This window comes from Macaca fascicularis, chromosome 7 (genome assembly GCF_037993035.2).
Source record: "Macaca fascicularis isolate 582-1 chromosome 7, T2T-MFA8v1.1".
NCBI lineage: Eukaryota > Metazoa > Chordata > Mammalia > Primates > Cercopithecidae > Macaca > Macaca fascicularis.
This window is the reverse complement of record NC_088381.1, coordinates 75,166,572-75,188,073: the sequence shown is the minus strand read 5'-3', so window position 1 is coordinate 75,188,073 and position 21,502 is coordinate 75,166,572. Positions and strand designations below refer to the sequence as shown.

Here is a 21,502-nt window from a genome sequence, read left to right as displayed (position 1 = left end):
GGCATAGCCTGGGTGGTAGAATATGGAGAAAAGCCTTACTGGAGCCAGAGAGGATTTTGGAGGGAGGGAGTGGCCGAAGGGCTTCAGGGATGTAGCTGACATCGGAGGGCCTTGGACAGAGGCAGGAGAGTAGGGAATCCTGGAGGGCTCCCTGGGGCTGCAGGCAGAAGGGAGCTGAGCAAGAGCGCTCCTCCGGGAGAGGCAGGACCCAGGGCTGTGGCATGAGTGTCAGCTGGTGGGGAAAGGGGTGTCTTCTGTTCTGAGGAAGGAGACTGGGCATCTTCACAGGCTGATGGGGAGGCGCCATCAGAGAGGGCTAAGTAGAAGGCCCCAGAACATCAGCAAGTCCTTGGGGAAGGTCAGATTGATGTGGAAATGGGACCTCGTAAGGCAGAGGGACGCTGGGGAAGGCGTGATGGGTTATGGGACAGAATGGGGAGCAGGTGGGACATGGAGGGAGCTGGCCCAGGTGGCCTGGATAGGAGGCAAGAAGCCCTCATGTGGTCTGATGAGTCTTGAGGAGAGAAGGGCGTGGGTGCCCCATGCGGCAGGAGAGGGCTGGCTCAGCACAGCCTGGAAGTGCTGGTTCTTCCCACAAGGCTCCCAGCAACAGAAAGCTCAGCCTGAGTGATGTGGTGGCAGGTCGTGAGGAGGAAGAGTGGTGTGGTGGCAGGAGAAGGGGCCTGTGGGTGTCACGTAGGCCACGAGCCAGGTGGGCCCGGGCAGAAGCAAGGAAAGCTAGGAGAGGATGGGCAGGCTGAGAAGAGGGGACAGGGAAGAATTCTCAGTGGGGTCAAAGAACAGCGTGTGTGCGGACCAGAGTGGAAATGGGGTCTCAGGAAGTTACAATCAGAGACAGGATTTCCAAGTACGATTTCAGGAGACAGCCACCTTTATGACAAGCGCTGGATGTGACTGTTCGCGTTGAACCCTGCAGGGATGGGGGTCTGGGGAAGGGACAGGGCTAGAGGCCAACCCAGGACGGAGCATCTGGTGGAGGAAGGGCTGTGGGCAGACATGTGGAGGGGTGCTGGCTGCGGGGGCAGGAGACTGAGCTGCCTCCAGCTAAGGGAAGTGAGTGCCCCTCCATGTATAACAAGAAGGCCTGACCCACGGCTGGTTCAGGGCCTGCCTTGCCCAGGCCCCAAATCCCAGCTGCAGGCTGAGCTGTGCAGGAGGCGGTGAGAGCAAGGCTCCCCATCAACCCCTCACCCAAGTGAAGAAAAACACCACCAAATGCAGAGACAACCTCATTGTGCTGCTTTTAATTACGAAAGATGTAAAATGATGCATTATAAAACTTGGAAGCAACTTTATACAAATTCCAATCTTTAAATATGGTTGAACAGGGTGCCCTGGGGGTCAGGACACTGGCAGGAAGTCTGATTAGTTGCTGGGATGGTCCCATCCACGAAGCACTGGACACATGCTGGGAACCATCTGTGCATAAATCAGAAGAGCCAACAAGAGTGGGAATGGAAAGGTCTGCAAATACGCATATGGACTTGAAGATACGACACCAGCTCAGGTAATATACAGCAGGCGGAGAAGAAATGAAACAGGAGAAACAGGACAAAGGAGAATTCATGACATGATCAAGAAACCCTTCTAACACTCTATGTCCTAAAACCCACAACCATACAGAAAGAAAAAATGCAAATGCAGACAGGTTTTTAGTTCTATGCTGTTTAACTGCTATAAGTGAGAGTAGTACAATGATCGATTTCTTGTGACAAAACTAAATATTGAAAAATAGTTTACTCTGAAGTATGCAGCTGCTTCAAATGCTGAGGACCACAACTGGTTTTGTTACAAAGGCCACAGTGAGTGCAGGCTCACGTGCTGCGGGCCAGGGTGACCCTGCCCGTGGTGAGTCCTCCACACCTTCTAGGCAGAGTGGGTTGTACAATGCCCAAAACCTTTCACAAGGAAAGACTGCACTCATAGACCTAAAGACAAATTGAATTCAGTGCTAAACCATATTGCCCCTAGTATATGCCCCCAAATAAATCCCTTCCCTTGGAGGCCTGTTTTCACAAGTCACCTGGAGAACCCCTGTGGGGCACTGGGGTTCACTGTGTAGGTCTTGGGGTCTCCTGTTGCCAGGCAGGGTGGCTGCTGTGCAGACAAACTGAACTGGGACCCTGATATGATGATACTCACGGGTAAGGCACTATGTGAAAAGTGGACTATGCTGAGAACTGTTTTATAAAAACACAACTCTTATAATATCAGCACCATCCCCTGTTGGGAGTGAGATCAGGTTTGGGAGCCCTTTGACACAGGAGCTGGCTTTTTTTGGCACACTGGGGAGCTGGGTAGCATTGCGACTAAAGGCTCTTTAACAGAAAGTCTCCCCTCTGAGGTCTTGAGCACAAAGGGATCTGAAAGTGTAACTGGGAACAGGGCTGGCAAGGGCAGGCCAGCAGGCCCTTCCTGAGCTGGAAATGAGGCGAGGAGAACTCTGGTTTGATTTCCCAATTCCACAGCAAAGATTTGGGGCAAATGTGAAACAGATTCCAAAGGAAGGTGGAGGGGCACCCCATGAGGGTTATTTTAAAGATTAGAGGCAAGGTCAGAAGATAGAAATGGAATGAGGTCTGGAGAAGCTAGCCAGCTCAGGGTCTTGTGACGATGACTCCTTTTACATAAGGGACAGATGTGCCAGATTCAGACCCTCATTGTACAGCCTTGCTCCTCTGGGTGGAGCAGTCCAGCGACCCTCAATACACTCCAGGGTCTCCTGGAAGGGCAATGGCTGTCCAAGCAAAAATCATGGCATCTTTCGTCTCTCCTTTAGGGTTCTCCTCCTCTCTACCCTGTCCTCTCACAGCCTAGATCCCTCCCCTGCAGTGCCCTGCCCCCTTCAAACCTACTGGCTTCACCTAAGTTAGAGGAGGCAGGTGGTGGTTGAAATCTGGTCCATCTATTTTATGAGAGGGTATTAATGACTAATGATGGTTCCATGAATTAGGCCTTCGTTTTACTATAAACTATTTTTTCAACCTCAAAGAATGAATCTCTACTTGAAGCAATTTAGAGCCAAACATAGATCTGAGAGGGAAGATCTTCCTGGGTGGGGCCCAGACAGGGTCCCTCAGGGCCCTCACCTGCTCAGCCCTTCGGATGTACTCAGAAGACAGCTCCCACCCACCTGCATGGAGCACAGCCCAAGGAGAATGCAGTGCCCGGCTTCACTGTGATTTGGTCACCTAGTGTTAAAAGCATATTAAAGTGCATGCTTCACCATAGGCACGAGTGCTAGAAAAGCTAAAGCTCTGAGAAGATTTGGCAGGGAAGGGGGATAGCTACAGATGAGCCTGCCTTACAGCATGGCGGACGCAGTCATTCATCATGCACTGCACACGCTGTTCTGCAGCACTCACGCCAGCACACGAGTGTGCTGCCACGCACGTGTTAGGTGCTATGGGTTCAACAATGAATAAGGCACTGTCCCTGCCCTCAAGGAGCTTACGGTCTTGGGGGGGTGACATTAAACTCCCAGCCCACAGAGCCCCAGCTCCTCCAGCTGCTCTTAGTGGGGAGGTCTGTGCTTGTCTGGAGTTTGTCTGGAGGCCACTGAGTGTGAGATAGCTGCAGTCCCTGTCTTCCTTCCCCACCCCCCAAGGAGCATAGTTCTCTTCAGGCTCATCAGTGCCAGGGGACTCTTTTCAGTGACTGATAAAATGGTCTTCCTCTTCCTCTGGTCCATAAGGAAAAGGGGTACTTTTCTGAAGCAGCAGAAACCAACTGGGAGAAAAGGAAAATTAGCCTTCAGTCTGCCTAACTCAAGCCTGCTCTCGGACTTGTGGCAAAAACTTCTTCATGTCGTAAATCAGGCATGGGAGAGAGCTGTGGGGTCCGTTCAGCCTGGGAATGTACCCTGCTGGAGGGCCTCGCCCTCCAGGTCAGGTCAGAGCAGGCATCGAGGTGCCCTCTCCGGGGCCACCGCTCCAGGCTGAGCCTCCCACTCCGGACCCGCCTTCGGTGCAGCCGGAGATCAGTGGTTCTGAGCACTACACAATGCCATGGAGGCCTCCAGTGACACGATATTTCCTACTCTTACACATCGATGGACTGGAAGGTCAAGAAAAAGATGCAATGGAGATGAGCTTTCCAGTTCATGGGAAGCTCCAAGCAGCCTGCCTGCTGCAACACAACTTTGGCCACAGGCTAGAGAGGCAGTACATAGCTGTGTGATCTGGAGGAAGCCACAGTGTCTGAGATGGGACCTCATCTGAAAGCCTGGAGCCGTGGCATTGGTTCCTTCTATGTCAAGATAACGAAAGCCGGCAGTCAGCTGGCTCCATTCTATTCCATTCTATTTTGGCTGTTGCAGAAAAACATTCTTCTGTTTCACTGCCTTCTGTTCACAGTCTGTCAGCTCGAAACGTCTCTTCAACAGAGGGGTCCAGCAGGCCCATGCTGGAGTCACTTAACATGTTGAGTCCGTCCAGGCTCAGGGGTTCAATCTGTAGCTCCTCTTCCAGTGGAAATGGAGTGTCCACGTTCAGGCTGACCTCGGGCAGGCCTGCCAGCGCACTGTTGAGGTTTTTGAACAGGCTGGTGCTGGAGTCTTCTGAAAGGGGTGGCCAGAGAGGAAAACAGTACGCTTAGGAGGCATGAAGGCTCCAGGCTACTAAGCAAACCCAGCTGATGATGGTCCCCTAAACTGCCATCCCACATGTCCTGACCACCCCTAGGCCCACAGTTCTTGCCCTGGAGTCTACATTCTTGTCAGTCAGTTGCACAACTCCCAATTTTTGCAGGTTTTTTTTTCCTTTTGAACAGTCATCAGTCACCTAAGATGAAATCTTTCTTTTTTTTTGAAACAGAGTCTAGCTCTGTCACCCAGGCTGGAGTACAGTGGCACTATCTCGGCTCACTGCAAGCTCCACCTCCCAGGCTCATGCCATTCTCCTGCCTCAGCCTCCCGAGTAGCTGGGACTACAGGTGCCCGCCACCACACCTGGCTAATTTTTTTTTTGTATTTTTCAGTAGAAACGGGGTTTCACTGTGTTAGCCAGGATGGTGTTGATCTCCTGACCTCATGATCCGCCCGCCTCGGCCTCCCAAAGTGCTGGGATTACAGGTGTGAGCCACCGCGCCCGGCCAGACGAAATCTTTCAGAAAAGGCTTTGACTACCAGGCCCACCGCCCTGCGTCACGGTCTCTGAGGCTGGACACCTGCATCTCAAAGAGTCAAGTTGACCCAGGCAACGTTCGCTTTTTGCTTTATATAATATTATGTTGTTTAAACTATCTTATGAAGGTACCTAAACACACGACAAAATAAAAGCAGTAAAGAAGCTGAGGGGTGGCTCACTCACCTGTCAGGATGGTGTTTGGGAAACTCCCGCAGTTGGAATATGGGCTTGGTCTCAAATGAAAAGAGTCCTGCAGTTCTCGGGAACCTTGTTGCACTAGAGGCACCTGGAAGCATCGAAGGTCACGTGAGGAAGGCCACACCTCTGCTTCCAAGGAGGAAGCGAGTATTGCAATGTGCTCCCAGAGCAAAACTTGATTTGCAAACTAATACATACTCCCTTCTTTCCAGGATCCCAAAGTGCTTTGCTCTTGTGGTGATGTATGTACGATATTCTTGTCAGGCAGGCAGATGCTGGGGTGGAGGAGGGGCCCCTGAGGCCCACAGTGCGGTGACTTTTCCCCAGCCCACTACACCATCCCAAGAGATACCAGTGGTCATGGTTTCTGTGGCCCCTCAGACATGTCTCCTCAGCCTCACCAAGGCCTTTGTAAACTGCCTTCTATGGGAACCCTTCAAAGGCTCTGTCTATAACCAAGAAAGTATGGACTCTTTTCTTCCTTGGTTTCTTTCTTCCTCTTTTTTCTTTAAAGATAGGGTCTCTGTTGCCCAGGCTGGAGTGCAGTGGTGCCATCTCGGCTCACTGAAACCTCCACCTCCCAGGCTCAAGCGATCCATCCACCTCAGCCTCCCAAATAGCTGGGACCACACGCCACCATGCCTGGCTAATTTTTGTATTTTTTGTAGAGACAGGGTCTTGCTGTATTTTACCCAGGCTGGTCTCAAACTCCTGAGTTTAAGCAAGCCACCTGCCTCGGCCTCCCAAAGTGCTGGGATTATGGGCGTGAGCCACTGCGCCTGACCTATTCCCTGGTTTCTAGAAAACTGAGAAAGTGGGAGCCTTTCCTTTTTGCACTCAGAAGGAGGAAACTCAGGCAAGCTTCTCCCTATGAGAAAGCCTCTATGAGGACTGGTTATAACTGTGGCCAATTTTAGGTTCCTTTCCTGAAATTAATTTTCTAAGCCATTTAAAAAAATGTCTCAAAAGAAGAAGTTTCCGTCATTTTTCAGGGAGACACTGATTCCCATCTAGACTAAAATGGCTCTTTAGAAAACAGGGAGGCAAGGAGGATTGGTTCTTGCCACAAAGCTTCATCTGTGGCCTACTTAGGAAACAGCTATCTTAATTTATTTGATTATTATTAAGTTCTTGGCCGGGCACAGTGGCTCACACCTGTAATCCCAGCACTTTGGGAGGCCAAGGCGGGTGGATCACTTGAGGTCAGGAGTTCAAGACCAGCCTGGTCAACATAGTGAAACCTATCTCTACTAAAAATACAAAAATTAGCTGGGCATAGGGGTGCACGCCTGTAACCCCAATTACTCAGGAGTCTGAGACATGAGAATCACTTGAACCCAGGAGGTGGAGGTTGCAGTAAGCCGAGATCATGCCACTGCACTCCAGCCTGGGCGATAAAAAAAAAAAAAAAAAAAAAGTTCTGGAAACTGTTCAACCCTTCTTCCACTCCTTAATCCATCGGAGGGTCCAGTCCATACTTATTGAATACTATTGAATACCATAAAATCTAGGAATATTAAAAATAGTCAAGTTAGGGAGAAACTAAACTGTAAAAGCAAGTGGCCCAGTTGAAAATACCTTACAGAAGGAGCTCCCCTCACTGCCCAGGACTGAGCTCTCCCCAGGAGGCTGCACGCTGTGCTAGGTGCACCAGCCTGGGTGCAGGCAAAATGTGGCGCCACCTTCTGACCCTGCGGAGGGAGCAGGTGCCGCCCTCCCTATGCCTCAGTTTCAACATGAGGGCACTGAGGAGGCGGGTGCTGTGTCCCTTCCAGTGTTCATGATTTTACAGTTCTACAACGAGAGTGTCATCAAAAATCTCCTGCCAATTATTCCAATAGTTCCTCTGCTGAAGCCTGATACTAAATAACACAGCCAAAGCCAGCGTTTTAGGGCCAAAGAAGATGAAAGGCTCTTCTAGCCACAGAACACATCCAGAACCAGGGAAGTGGCATGTCTGGTCTGCTTGGTTCTGAGTTCTACACAGTGAACAACCTAAATGGTACAGTTTACGCACCAAGGGAGGGGAAGGCAGGGGTGATCCACCCACCTGTTGAGGAAAGGCAGGGCCTGGCCTCATGGACTGCTGGTCAAAACCCACATCTGGGAAGAAGTTGGTCAAAGATGAGCCCTTCAGAGAGTAAGGAGGTGACCATTTAGCTTGGAACTCAGAGCAAAACAAGCATTCCCTCCGCACCAACGTTGCTGCCAGGACTCACCTGGGCTGGGAGAAGCTGAAAGTCCGACTGTGGCAGTGAGGAGGCTGCCTGGGGCTGCTGGGCAGGGGCCTCAGGGGTGCGGGGCTGCTGCAGGAGGGGCTGGGTGAGCTCCTGGGGCGCAGGGTAAGGGGGTGGCGGGGACACCTGGGCTTGAGCTTCTGTGGGCAGGAAGGAAAGTTGGCTTCGGTCTGAGGACACCATCTGCAAAACAAACACACAAAGCCACTAACAAGCTTCTGCATTTCTAGTGTTAAGTCCTTTAGGATTAGGAAATGTCAGAGTGAGAGGAAGCCTGAGATTTTCCTCACCGCGGTGTCCTGTGCAATGCTCTTCCTTTAAAGTATATCTCAAATTTTACTTCCCTACAAAGCATGTTCCATTCAATGACAAGTTCTATTGTCTTAAAAGAACTAAACAAGAAAACAGTCAATTTAACCAATTTCCTTTCAGTTTTCTCTGTGAAAATCATGTTTTGTTTTTTTATAGCCATGTCTTCTGGTTAAAAGTGGAAGATTGAAAAAGACCCTTAGCTCTGCCATCTCCCCAAACCCTGTTAAGACACTACAACAACATTAACCAGCAATAAGCATTAATAAATAACACTAAACAATAACACAGAACACTAAATGATAACAAACAACATGAGGACAAAGATAACGGGAGAGAAGAAAATGGCAACAAAAGCTAGCAAATGAGAAGCAGATGGTCAAATGGTAACTGGCTTAGCAGAACTGAGAAAACCCAATGCTAAGCTGGCAGTGAGGAAAAACCAGGAGGCAATCTCATTTACAGCACTAAATCCCCACAGGGCTCTGGGATTGGGGACAGCAGGGAGCAGGGGCTGAAGCTAAAACCAGGAGGTTCTGGTCAAAGTTTGTGTAAGGGGCAGTCGGACCTGCAGAGCCCTTGCCTTGAGTGTGCTTCTGCACACTGGCCCCCACCACCCTGCCGCCTGCCATGAGACTGGAAGGCTCCACTCCTGAGAGAATAAAACTAAGGGACTCTGGATATTAGAAGGTGAGGCACTTTACTGAAAACACAGGGTTTAGAAGCAATTTCATGATCAGATCTTAAGATCTCCACCTTTCTTTCCCAACCTGGCTCTCAGGATGCTGGAATCCAGATATGCCGAGGTGGGACGTTGGAAGAGTGTCCTTTAGGGAACCTGACAAGGACTGAGAGAGAAAATCTCTTTTTTTTTTTTTGGAGACAGAGTCTTGCTCGGTCACCCAAGCTGGAGTGCAGTGGCACGATCTTGGCTTACTGCAACCTCCACCTCCTGGGTTCAAGCAATTCTCCTGCCTCAGTCTCCCGAGTAGCTGAAATTACAGGAGCATGCTAACACGCCCGGCTAATTTTTGTATTTTTAGTAGAGACGGGGTTTCACCATGTTGGCCAGGCTGGTCTAGAACTCCTAACCTCAGGTGATCCTCCCGTCTTGGCCTCCCAAAGTGCTGAGATTACAGGTGTGAACCACCGCGCCTGGCCAGAGATCATAAAACTTATGACACCAGAAATTTCTCAAGGAAATGACCAAGCTAGACCATTCTACAATGAAGACCACACTCAGCAGGGCTGCCACATACACAGAGCTGCCAGCCAGCTTCTCAGTGTCCTGTTTTCTTTCTTTTTTTTTCTCATTTACATATTTTTATTTGGAAATGTTTATATTAGTACAAGGAAACAATTTTGGAGACACTGGATGTCATTAGTTATCACTAGTTTATTATAAAAGAGAAATATGGAAATTATTTACATGATGAAAGATTTCAGAACTTCAGTGGAATGGGCAGCTTCACATTGATGCCATTTCAATAGTGACTTATTTCAGTCTATGTACTTTCCAAGAATGTCACCGTCTCTGAATAGGAAATAATCCTTGTCATCTAGAACTATTTTGGTGCCTCCATATTCTAGGAGAAGAACTTTATCTCCAACTTTCATGCTAACTGGCTGAATCTCTCCACCCTTTCCTTTAGATAACCCGATCCAACAGCGACAATTGTTGCTTGCAATACTTTTCCTTGCGATTTTTCTGGAAGCATAATGCCTCCTTTGGTTACAGTTTCAGCAGCACTCCTTCCAACCAATACTTGGTCAAAGAGTGGAAGAAACTTTCTAAACGCTTGTCCCGCCATGACTCCCTTCGCCTCAGACTCGTACTCTGCTCTAGCGTAGCGCTGCAAGGAGAGAGCCCCTCAGTGTCCTGTTCTTAAACGTGAGCAGAGCACCAAAGATCACCAGGCCCCGAGGAAACTATCTGCCATGAAAGTCAGAAGCCAAAGCAGACACACACAATCTTGGAAAGATGTGTGCAGGAAGAAGTAGTTGTGAAAAAACAAAATCAGCATGACAATATTTAGGCTACTAAGAAAATCCTTATCTATTAGAGATACATATTGAAATATTTGCAATTTTTAAAAGCAGGGTATGGATGAAACAAGATAACAAAGCTGGCATGGTGGCTCACGCCTGTAATCTCAGACTTTGGAAGGCTGAGGCGAGTGGGTAACCTGAGGTCAGGAGTTCGAGACCAGCCTGGCCAACGTGGTGAAACCCCGTCTCTACAAAAATTAGCCAGGTATGGTGGCGTGGACCTGTAGTCCCAGTTATTTGGGAGGCTGAGGCCAGGAGAATGGTTTGAACCTGGATGGTGGAGGTTACAGTGAGCCAAGATCACACCACTATACTCTAGCCTGGGCAACAGAGCAAGACTCCATCTCAAAAAAAAAAAAGTTAATTGTTGAGGCTAGATGATGGGTATAGGAGGATTTATTGTATTATGTTCTCTACTTTTCATGCAATTAAAAAATTTTATTATAAAAATAAAGATAAATTAGAAAAAAATGACCACTAAAAACCTTAGAGAGAAAAATATGATATTGCATCTGTGGAATATGTATGATGCTGTTAAAAAGGAACACTGAGAGAACAAAAAAGAACTCATAGCAATTTAAAAATTGAGAGCAGAAATGAAAAACTCAACAGAAGGGTTGGAAGATAAAGCTGAGATACTCTTTCAGAAAGCAAAGCAAAACAAACAAGGAAGCAACTACAGAGAAGGAAAAGAGGAGAGAGAGAAAATAAGGATATTAGAGGAAAAGTCCAGGATAGTCAACATTCATAGAGTTCCAGAGAGAGAACAGAGAAAACTGAAGGGAAGAAATCACTGAAGAAACTTTATTTCAATGTTCTTTAACATTTCCCAGAAATGAAGGCTGTGAGTTTCCAGATTGAAGGAACCTACCAAATATGCAGACTCACGCCAAGCCACGTTATCTTGAAGTTTCAGAACATTGGGGACAAAAAGATCTTACGAGCCTGGGGCGGAGCGGGGGATTCCATGCAAAGTGTTAAGAGTCAGAATGGCACTGGATTTCTCAATAGCAACTTAGAAATGAAAAGGCAATCGATTCCAAGGGAAAATTATTTCAAATTTAGAATTCTATATTCAGCCAAATAATAATTAAATGGTAGATCAAATAAAGACATAATAAAGTCATACAAAGTCACAGGCACTCTTTCCTATAGAGCTACTAGAGAATTTATTTTTGAATGTACTGAGATCTGCCCAACTCCGAGAGTTGGGGACTGAATTAGTAATACACAGAAATACATGCAGATAACCAGGCTCACAAAAAAGTCAGACATTTATTAACTCCCAGGAGGAAAAAATTCTCATTTTCTTATTTCATGGTATACTATATGTCAACTCTAACTACATTGTAACTATAACAACACTAAATATTGAGTATTGCTCTAACCAAAATTATAATAAATGAGGAGGGTGGGTAGGAAATTGTGTGTGTGTGTGTGTGCGCGCTCATGTGTGCACATATGTGTGTGGTGGGGTTTGTGGGAGAGTGGAAAGAGAACTAAATTCTAACCTTCATTGGTAGGATGTCATTAGATAATTCCTAACACCAAAAATGTAGAACAAAAAATGCATAAAACAACATGGTTAGGCCGGGTAAGGTGGCTCATGCCTGTAATCTCAGCATTTTGGGAGGCCGAGGCGGGTAGACTGCCTGAGGTCAGGAGTTCGAAACCAGTCTGGCTAACATGGTGAAAAATACATCTCTACTAAAAATACAAAAATTAGCCAGGCGTGGTGGCACACACCTGTAGTCCCAGCTACTTGGGAAGCTGAGGCAGGAGAATCGCTTGAACCTGGGAGGTGGAGGTTTCAGTGAGCTGAGATCGCACCACTGCACCCCAGTCTGGGTGACAGAGCAAGACTCTGTCTCAAAAATAATAATAATAATAATAATAATAATAATAACAACAACATGGTTATACCAAAGAGATTAACTAACATGGTTGACGGTAGCCATCTCTAGACAGTGAGAAATATGCCTAACGACGGGGAAAGACCACTGTTTTTCTGTAACAAGTCCTTTAGAACTATTTGACGTTTTAAACTACATGCATGAGTAACATTCACTTTTCAAAATTTCCTTTTTTTAAGAGATAGGGTGTCACTATGTTGCCAAGGCTGGTCTTGAACTCTGGGCCTCAAGCAATTCTCCAGTCTCTGCCTCCTGAGTAGCTGGGATTACAGTCAGAACCACTGTGTCCAGCAACATTCATTAAAAAAAAAAAAAATCTAAATATTAAACAAATTAAAAACACATCTGAAAGGGGACACTCTGGCCAGTCCCCTTAAAACGTAGCTAAAAAGCAAGAATGCTTTTAGATCTTATAAAAGAATCTTGCAAAATAAAATTAAAGGCAATTCAATAACATAAGAACCATGAAAACAATAATTATGGACTAGCCTGGGCAATATGGTGAAACTCCATCTCTACAAAAAAAAAAAAAAAAAATACAAAAATTAGTTGGGTGTGATGGTGTACACCTGTAGTCCTAGGTACCTGGGAGGTTAAGGTGGGAGGATCACCTGAGCTCAGGGAGTTCAAGGCTACAGTGAGCTGTGATCGTGCCACTGCACTCGAGCCTGGCTGAGAGTGAAACGCTGTCTCTAAAAAAAATAAAAATAAAAATTATGGCAGGGCACAGTGGCTCATGCCTGACACAAGGCACACTGGCTAATTCCAGCTCTTTGGGAAGCTGAGGTGGGAGGATCACTTGAGCCCAGGAGTTTAAGACCAGCCTGGAAAACATAGGGAGACTCTGTTTCTTTCTTTTCTAATTTTAACTGAGACAGAGTAACTCTGTCACCCAGGCTGGAGTGCAGTGGTGCAATCCTGGCTCACTGCAAACTTCCGTCTCCAGGGTGCAAGCAATTCTCATGTCTCAGCATCCCGAGTAGGTGGGATTACAGGCGTGAGCCACCATGCCCGGTAATTTTTGTATTTTTAGTAGAGATGGGGTTTCGTCATGTTGACCAGGCTGGTCTCAAACTCCTGCCCTCAAGTGATCTGCCTGCCTTGGACTCCCACAGTGCTAGGATTACAGGTGTGAGGCACACAGCCAGCCCAGGGAGACCCTGTTTCTACAAAAAAATTTTTTTAATTAGCTGGGTGTGGTGACATGGGCCTGTAGTCACAGTTACTTGAAGAATCCCAGCTGAGGCAGGAGGATCGCTTGGGCCCAGGAATTCAAGGCTGCAGGGAGCCATGATCGTGCAACTGTGCTCCAGCTTGGGTGACACAGTGAAACTTAAAAACAAAAATTATGAAATGTCCTTTCACCCTTGCCCAAAAGAGATTACTCATACAATCAAGATGCCACAGCTAGTAATTGGTAAAAAGTGACTAATAACAAGATCCTCTAACTCTCTGTTGTGTTCTGTCAACTCTTCCTTCTAAATCATTATTAATTTATGGCAAGGAATGATGCTGTAACAGATAGAGGATATGACCAAAGGTTAAAAATACATTCCTCGATGATTACGGTAAGGAGAACCACCTCCGAGTGTAGAATTTATAGGACATTTCAACCCCTGTGTTTCTATAATGGGCTTTTCTTTTCTTTTCTTTTGAGACAGGGTCTCACTCTGTTGCCAGGCTACAGTGCAGTGAGGCTATCTTGGCTCAATGCAGCCTCGACCTCCTGGGCTCAAAGCGATCCTCCACCTCCACTCTGGAGTAGCTGGGACTACAGGCACGTGCCACCTCACCCAGCTAATTTTTCCATTTTTTTGTATGGGTGTGTGACTTTTAAATGTGCCTCTTTCTCAACAGACTTCTTTTCGTCCTTATAAGAGATATAATCCTCAATATACTTAGTATTTAATGAACAATAAAAGTATTGTTTCTCAAATCTGTAGACAATTAGGGAGGAGGTCTAATTCGCTATCAAAGCTTCAGGAAGGTATTAAATGTTTTCTTTGGCTTTCCCCTATGGCTTAATGTACTTACAGAGTCAATGACTGATTTTTCCATGCCAACTTTGAAATCCTAACCTGGTTTCCCTTAGTTACCTTAGATTTATCTGGATGGCATTCTCTTTATCCTACTGTTCCTCTCAACCCCAAGTTTGTGAGTTAGTGACTGTAGATTGGTCAACATTTGCTTAAAGAGTAATGAACACAGCAAATCTGCTATTATTCTAATAGAAAATCATTAATTAGGCTGGGTGCCATGGCTCATGCCTGTAATCCCAGCAGTTTGGGAGGCCACACTGGGAGGACAGCTTGAGCCTAGGCATTTGAGACCAGCTTGGGCAACATATCCAGATCTTGTCTCTACAAAAAAAAATCAAAAAATTAGTCAGGTATGGTGATGCACGCCTGTGGTCCCAGCTACTCTGAAGACTAAGGTGAGAAGATCGCTTGAGCCCGGGAGGTGAGGCTGCAGTGAGCCGTGATTGTGCCACTGCACTCCAGCGTGGGCAACAGAGACCCTTTCTCAAAAAAAGAAAAGAAAATCTTGAATTCATTCTGCATTATTGACACTTCTGCTCTGCTCTGATTTCACATATAAGAGTGAACAGATTGCACTTGAGGCCTCGTGGGTACTTGCTGTAATAATGGGTGTAACCCAAAATAGTAAAGAGGAGGAATGCACTTCCTATATCTTGCAGTCTGTTTCACTGTAGTGGTTGGTCTGTCTGTGTGTGTTTACCTGGGAGGTAGGATATGGGGCCAGTGGGCTGGTTGAAGACAGCTGTCTGCTGAAACCTTGATGTGCTTCGGGGCCAGGAGAAAGCGTGAGAGGACTGACGGGAGGCTGCCGACGCCGAGATGGGCCACTCAGGTTTGTGGTGGAAAGAGATGGGTTGCTAAGGGAAAATAGACGGAGTGAAGGGTGAAGAGCAGATGCATTGGGAACAGATGTCTGCGGGTGGTTATTTAGGGAAGAGGAAAGCACAGTCTTATTGAGCGTGGCTTGGATGGAGGGGTTACTCCGAGAACTCTGGAGACCTGGAAGACAACAAATTCACAAGTTACTTATAATTTCAGACCAAATCTTTTGTTTTCCAAAAATGAAAGAAAACTGTCTACTGTCACATGTGACAATGATTCTGTAGGTAAAGGAGCTCCTGGACAGCTCTCCTACAGGGACAGCATCCGATGCACCAATGGCAAGGAAAAGATGCCCCTGCACTAACAGAGACGGGGCCACCAAGATGAGAACAATGTTTTCCCATGAGGGGGGAGATCGTCTCAACAACTCCTAGGTGCACAAAACTAGGTAAACCGGGGGGTAGCAGAGGCAAATGTTCCAGGTGCTTGGCCCAGACCCAGGGAAAGGACCCTAGGTCTGTACAACAAACTCTGTTTAGAGCCCCTGAAGGTCTCTGTCCCAAGCACACTGCCTGCATCCCCTGCTACCTTTGGAGAGCATCCTTTCACGGCGAGTCCTGGTCCTTGAGGAGCTGTCTCGGTGGTCTTTAAGTACCCTCAGCATACTAGGGAGTCATAGGAGGGGACACTTCCCTGTATCTCCCACCCCAGGGTCCCTCTTTGATTTTCTGTTTCCCAGGAAATTGTTCATCACAGTCTATTCCAACTCAAAAAGGAAGTTTTTGCTGATGCTTTATTTGGGGGACGGGGTGAATTTTATCATGAGTAAGGAAGTTTGGGAGAGAGATTTTTGCAGCGTAGGCTGCTAGGGCACGAGCTCTGTGAAGCTGGGGATCCTGTCCTATGCCCTGCTGGTTCCTCAGCACCTGGCACAGGGCCTGGCATGGAGCAGCTTTGCTCAGTGAATCAGTTATTCAGCTGCTGCTGCTTTGTGTATCTCAACTGGCAATACCTATGTTTTAACCTTCAGCCCATCTTGTACCAGCAGTTGGGGTGAGCAGAACTATATGTTGTTTTGTGTTGACAAAAAATTTAAGTGTTTGATAAGTTATGGAAAGGAAGAAATGACAAAAATCCAGCATTTTGAGCTGGCAAAATTATTATTATTATCATTATTATAATTATTGTTATTATTTTTTGAGACGGAGTCTCGCTCTGTCTCCCAGGCTGGAGTGCAGTGGCGCGATCTTGGCTCACTGCAAGCTCTGTCTCCCGGGTTCACGCCATTCTCCTGCCTCAGCCTCCCCAGTAGCTGGGTCTACAGGCGCCCGCCACCACGCCTGGCTAATTTTTTTGTATCTTTTAGTAGAGCCGGGGTTTCACCGTGTTAGCCAGGATGGTCTCGATCTCCTGACCTCGTGATCCACCCGCCTCGGCCTCCCAAAATGGTGGGATTACAGGCTAGGCCCGGCTAGGCCGGGCGCAGTGGCTCACACCTGTAATCCCAGCATTTTGGGAGGCTGAGGCGGGTGGATCACAAGGTCAGGAGATCGAGACCATCCTGGCTAACACGGTGAAACCCCGGCTCTACTAAAAATACAAAAAATTAACTGGGCGTGGCTGCATGCGCCTGTAGACCCAGCTACTAGGGAGGCTGAGGCAGGAGAATCACTTGAATCTGGGAGGCGGAGGTTGCAGTGAGCCAAGATCACGCCACTGCACTGTAGCCTGGGAGACAGAGCAAGACTCCATTTCAAAAAAAAAAAAAATTATCGTATTTTTAGAATTCATGTAGATGACTTCACTTGCTATATTTTTAAAGGTAGGAACATATCTATGACAAAGCGCTATATAAATCCACCACTCATCAGTCCACAAAGAGGTCAGTGGTCCAGCTGGCTCAGATAATAATTAGAGCTACAGCTGTGAACTTAGCTTTTAAAAATTCATTCAGAAAGAAAGCTCAAGCATCTCTTAAACATCTTTGAAATCTGTGTGTACCAAGCATTTTAAGGAGTTCACAGAAAATACAGAAACTGTCATGCCTGTAATCCCAGCACTTTGGGAGGCCGAGGCGGGCGGATCATGAGGTCAGGAGATCGAGACCATCCTGGCTAACACGGTGAAACCCCGTCTCTACTAAAAAAAAATACAAAAAAAATTAGCCAGGCGTGGTGGCAGGCACCTGTAGTCCCAGCTACTAGGGAGGCTGAGGCAGGAGAATGGCGTGAACCCAGGAGGCGGAGCTTGCCATGTGCCGAGATCGCACCACTGCACTCCAGCCTGGGTGACAGAGCAAGACTCCATCTCAAAAAGAAAAAATAATAATAATAAAAAAATACAGAAACCTGACATTGGTTCTGACATGTTCTGGAAATAATGCTTTTTTGAGAAGACAACCAGTGACTAAACATAAGATCTTCAGCTAAAAGCAAAGTGTCAAAGGCTGCATTAGAAAACGCCAGCTTCCCTGAGGCCCAGCGGAGCTATGTGCTGATGCTGCTTCACTTCTGGGACCCCAGATATCTTCCTACATCGAGGATTCACCCAGAACATGAATTGCCCACACTCTGAATCTGGGCATAAAGGTTTTGAGAGTTTCTCCTATGAAGCAAATGTGTAAATATCAAAACCAAGACTCAGTCGATGAAAAACTTGCTACTATTAAGGATATTAAAATGACCCAAAAAAGCCAAAAACCAAAAATAAAGGTGTTCTCTGAAATCAATTCTTCAAACCTAAGATTGTGTTGCACCATGGCAGCATCACTGCAATCATTAGAGAAACTTCCAGGTGACCCACCTGAAGGGGACCACTCTCATTTGGGTGGCGAATTCTGATTTGCACGGATGAATCTCAGAGTGAAGGGCAGCAAACACTCCTTTCACCTGGAGACCATCACTGAGCATCCCTTCCAAACGAAATGCTCCACAACACAATTCTGGGTAGGAGTGTTACGGCCAGGGGCTGCACTGCACCACTGGGAGTAAGAGGATTATCACCTGCCCTAGAAATTGACAAGAGTATGTTGGTGGTGGCTCACGCCTGTAGGCCAAGGCAGGTGGATCACTTGAGGTCAGGAGTTCGAGACCCCATCTCTACTAAAAATACAAAAAATTAACTGGGCATGGCGGCATGCGCCTGTAGTCCCAGCTACTAGGGAGGCTGAGGCAGGAGAATTGCTTGAATCTGGGAGGCGGAGGTTACAGTGAGCCAAGATCATGCCACTGCACTCTAGCCTGGGAGACAGAGCGAGACTACGTCTCAAAAAAAAAAAAAAAAAAAAAAAAAATCGTATTTTTAGAATTCATGTAGATGACTTCACTTGCTATATTTTTAAAGGTAGGAACATATCTATGATAAAGCGCTACATAAATCTACCACTCACCAGTCCACAAAGAGGTCAGTGGTTCAGCTGGCTCAGATAATAATTAGAGCTACAGCTGTGAACTTAGCTTTTACAAATTCATGCAGAAAGAAAGCTCAAGCATCTCTTAAACATCTTTGAAATCTGTGTGTACCAAGCATTTTAAGGAGTTCACAGAAAATACAGAAACTGTCATGCCTGTAATCCCAGCACTTTGGGAGGCCGAGGTGGGTGGAGGTGAGCCTGGTCAACATGGTGAAACCCTGTCTCTACTAACAATACAAAAACAATTAGCTGGGCATCGTGGCACATGCCTGTAATCCCAGCTACTCTGGAGGCTGAGGCAGGAGAATTGCTTGAACCTGGGAAGCGGAGGTTGCAGCGAGCTGAGATCGTGTCATTGCACTCTAGCCTGGGTGACAGAGTGAGACCCAGGCTTCAAACAAATGTAGTCATAATTTCAATATGGACAAGCAAACCCATAGAGTAACACCCAAGTCTCATTCTGGGTAGTATCTTTATATAGCTAATGCTGCATCTTTAACTGGAACTGTGAGTGATTTCCACTTAATACACAGATATTAAGTAGAAATATTTTCATCATATCCGCTGTAAATTTTCTAAAATGCAAAATATTGCCTTTAGAAATCTAATGGAAAATGGGAGGAATCCAGAGAGATGGCCTCTAAATTATAAACTGTCATATGTTGATGAGAGCCACTAACACTGTTCAGCCAACACAGAGTGGATGCTTATTTCTTGGCTCCCATGTCTTATTCCCCAAGTCCCTGGATAGAGGAGCGAGTGAGGATGATAGGGAATGAGGTTCAGCAGAGCTGCCTCAAACTCACGAACCCAGGAGAAACAGAAACGTCCAAGAAAAATGTCCGCAGGGTCAGGAGATACAACAAGGTACATTATCGTCTCTAACTGAGATGCAGTCATTCTCATTCAGTGATTCACTGAACACGCCACATGGGTGGGGACCACCCATGATGAAGCCACCAGGTCACTGCTAAGCAGGAGATACTCACCAGAGGAGCTTCTTATACCCAGGTGGGTCACAGCAGCTGGGATGTTGTTCACACTATTCCCCACACTCATACTCCCGAAGAGGTGGTCGGTGGTGTTCAGGGAGGCTGGCAGGGGCGTGGAGTAGTGGAGGTTGGTTAGATCTGGCAATGACCCTCCAGTATTCAGGGTCCCCAAAAAGGGTGAAAGGCCTAGGTTTTGACCATTATGTGGAAAAGCACTGAAAAAAGAAAGATTAAGAATGACTTTCTACAATGTATTTGGCTGTTGGGAAACCAAACACGGCCAAAACCTTTTCCTTGTCAAATAAGAGCATCGGCTACGAAAGACGGAGGTCCTGGTGTGGCTTCTCGCATTCTGAGAACACGGGTGCTCAGCTTAACCTCTCCGAAACACACTTCCTCACCGACTACCAGTGCCCACATTACAGGAATACTAGATTAGGGTCTAGAATAGTCAAGACCAGATTAGATTATGATGCAGAAGTATTCTGAAAATTATAAACCACTCTACAAAATGTGAGGCACTGCTCTCTTTATGTAGTTCTTTTTGCTAGATTTCTAAGTTATCTTTGCTACCAGAAAAAGTATCTCTGAGTAACTAGCTACCTTCCAATATACCTTCCAAGATATATTTTTTAAATTACAGTCTTCATAAACTATAAAGTGACAAAGAGATGTTGCCACTCATTCATCACAATCTGTGGGCTGGGCACTGTGTGCCAGGCAGCGGGCCGCGTGCTGGTGGCACCATGATGAACAAGCAGGCGAGTATGTCCGGGGTCAGGCCTGCTCCTGAAATGTACAGGCCTGGAGCAAGAGTATAAAAGGAGGCCTGCATACCATGTATTTCGATTTTTAAAACTTATAAATCAAAATGAACAAACCCTTACATGAACTTTGTTCTGTGTCTATCCTGACAAATTATACCTCATAATAGCCTGCAAGGCCAGATTTACATGTAGAAATCTCAGACTTCTTGGAGTTCTGTGCCAGAATGCACAGGGAGAGGCAGCCTGGCCCTCAGTCCACGCCCCCTTCTCTTCCCCCAGTCCTGTTCCGCACTGCAGTGCAGGCACATGGCTATCCCAGCCTATGCGGCTAAGCTCTGTCCACACCTCGCTGACTTTCTAGCCACCCCCTAGGCCTAGCGGGTGTACAATGGTGGTATGTTCCCTTTGGGAATGAAGCGCTCTCAAGTGCGGGGCCCAGGGAGGGGCCTGCTAGCCAGGTCTGAAAGGACTTTGTTCTTGCAGTTCACAGATGGGCAGGAGAGACAGCCTGGGAAAGCAAGTAACTGCAACGTGGCAGGAATCGCGCTGTGCTGGGTTTGAGAAGAGATGCGTGTAACCAGTGGGTACAAGTGGCACCGGGAGCACAAAAGCAGGAGTTGTCCATGTCAGGATGGGCTGTAGAGGGGACAGGTTTGCCATGGCCCTGACACAGTGTGTGCATGGAACTGCGAGTAGCTGGGCATGGCCAGGTGTCAAGTGTCAGGGCAGAGTGTGGGGAGGGAGGGCAGCAGATGGGGAGGGAGAGGCAGGAGGGAGAAGATGTGCTGTTCTCAGGAGTCTGGATCAGGGACTGTGGAAAGAGAGAGGCCAGGGTAAGTTGGAGAATGGCATTTCAGAAATGTCACTGTGGTTCCAGTGTGGAGGATGGCCTCAGGGAGCAGAAAGAAAGGCAGGGAGAACCAATTAGAAGGACCACCTGCAGTGGTCCAGGGGTGACCTAGGAAAAGAGCAGTGAGGGTGAAGCGGAGGAGAATGCGGGAGAAGGTGCCACCAGCCAGGAGCAGAGGGAAATTATGAATCCCACTGAGGACACTTCATTCCCTCCTGCACGCATCAGCAGAGCACCTCCCAGGGGCCAGTCACTGGCATCTGGGCTTCAAGAGACTGAGCCATAAGGAACATAACTGGCAACATAATACAATTCAGTAGTGCAGTGATAGCGCCTGGAGGGAGGCCATATGGAGGGAAGCCCAGCCGACCTGAGGAGGCTTCCTTGGAGGACATCTGAGCTGAGTTTAAAGGCTAAATAATTCAGGTGATCTAGTCAGGAAAAAGATTTCCGGCAAGTTCACAGCATGGGCAAAAGCAGGGAGGTGTGAGACCACACGGTGTGCCCTCAGAGCTGTGAGGATTCAGACCACGGGAGGGTTGAGTTTAGGAGGGCTGGTTAGTGGTGGAGATGGAACTGGAAAAGCAGGCAGAGAGCACCCGAGGCTGGGATTGATGAGAGGATGACACGATGCCAGTGGAAGGCTGGAAGCGGGGTGGGCAGTGTCGGGGAGAGAGGTATCAGCTTTTCTTAGGACAGCATAGCTAACAGACTTGGGGAAGGGGTCCTGAGGTGCAAGGAGCAGACCTGGAGGTGGACAGGCACAC

At 47.3% G+C, this 21,502-nt stretch overlaps 1 protein-coding gene and 1 pseudogene across 11 annotated transcripts in view; both read right to left on the bottom strand.

Annotated features, from left to right (window-relative positions):
• Positions 1–1,237: 1,237 nt before the first annotated feature.
• CRTC3 (CREB regulated transcription coactivator 3) overlaps positions 1,238–21,502 on the bottom strand; it is a 116,556-nt gene continuing 96,291 nt past the window's right edge. For 6 of the 11 annotated variants that reach the window (XM_005560518.4, XM_005560519.4, XM_073996737.1 and 3 more), the window contains 6 exons: positions 19,116–19,333; positions 14,593–14,891; positions 7,565–7,765; positions 7,396–7,476; positions 5,331–5,433; positions 1,238–4,579 (listed from right to left, as the gene is read on the bottom strand). In XM_005560518.4, coding sequence (XP_005560575.2) covers positions 4,371–4,579; positions 5,331–5,433; positions 7,396–7,476; positions 7,565–7,765; positions 14,593–14,891; positions 19,116–19,333 — 1,111 coding nt within the window. In that variant the 3' untranslated portion in view covers positions 1,238–4,370. The remainder of the gene's footprint in view (positions 4,580–5,330; positions 5,434–7,395; positions 7,477–7,564; positions 7,766–14,592; positions 14,892–19,115; positions 19,334–21,502) is intronic. The other 5 variants (XM_005560520.4, XM_073996736.1, XM_073996741.1 and 2 more) reach the window with 1 other exon arrangement.
• Positions 9,183–9,735, bottom strand: LOC141407241 (10 kDa heat shock protein, mitochondrial pseudogene; annotated as a pseudogene).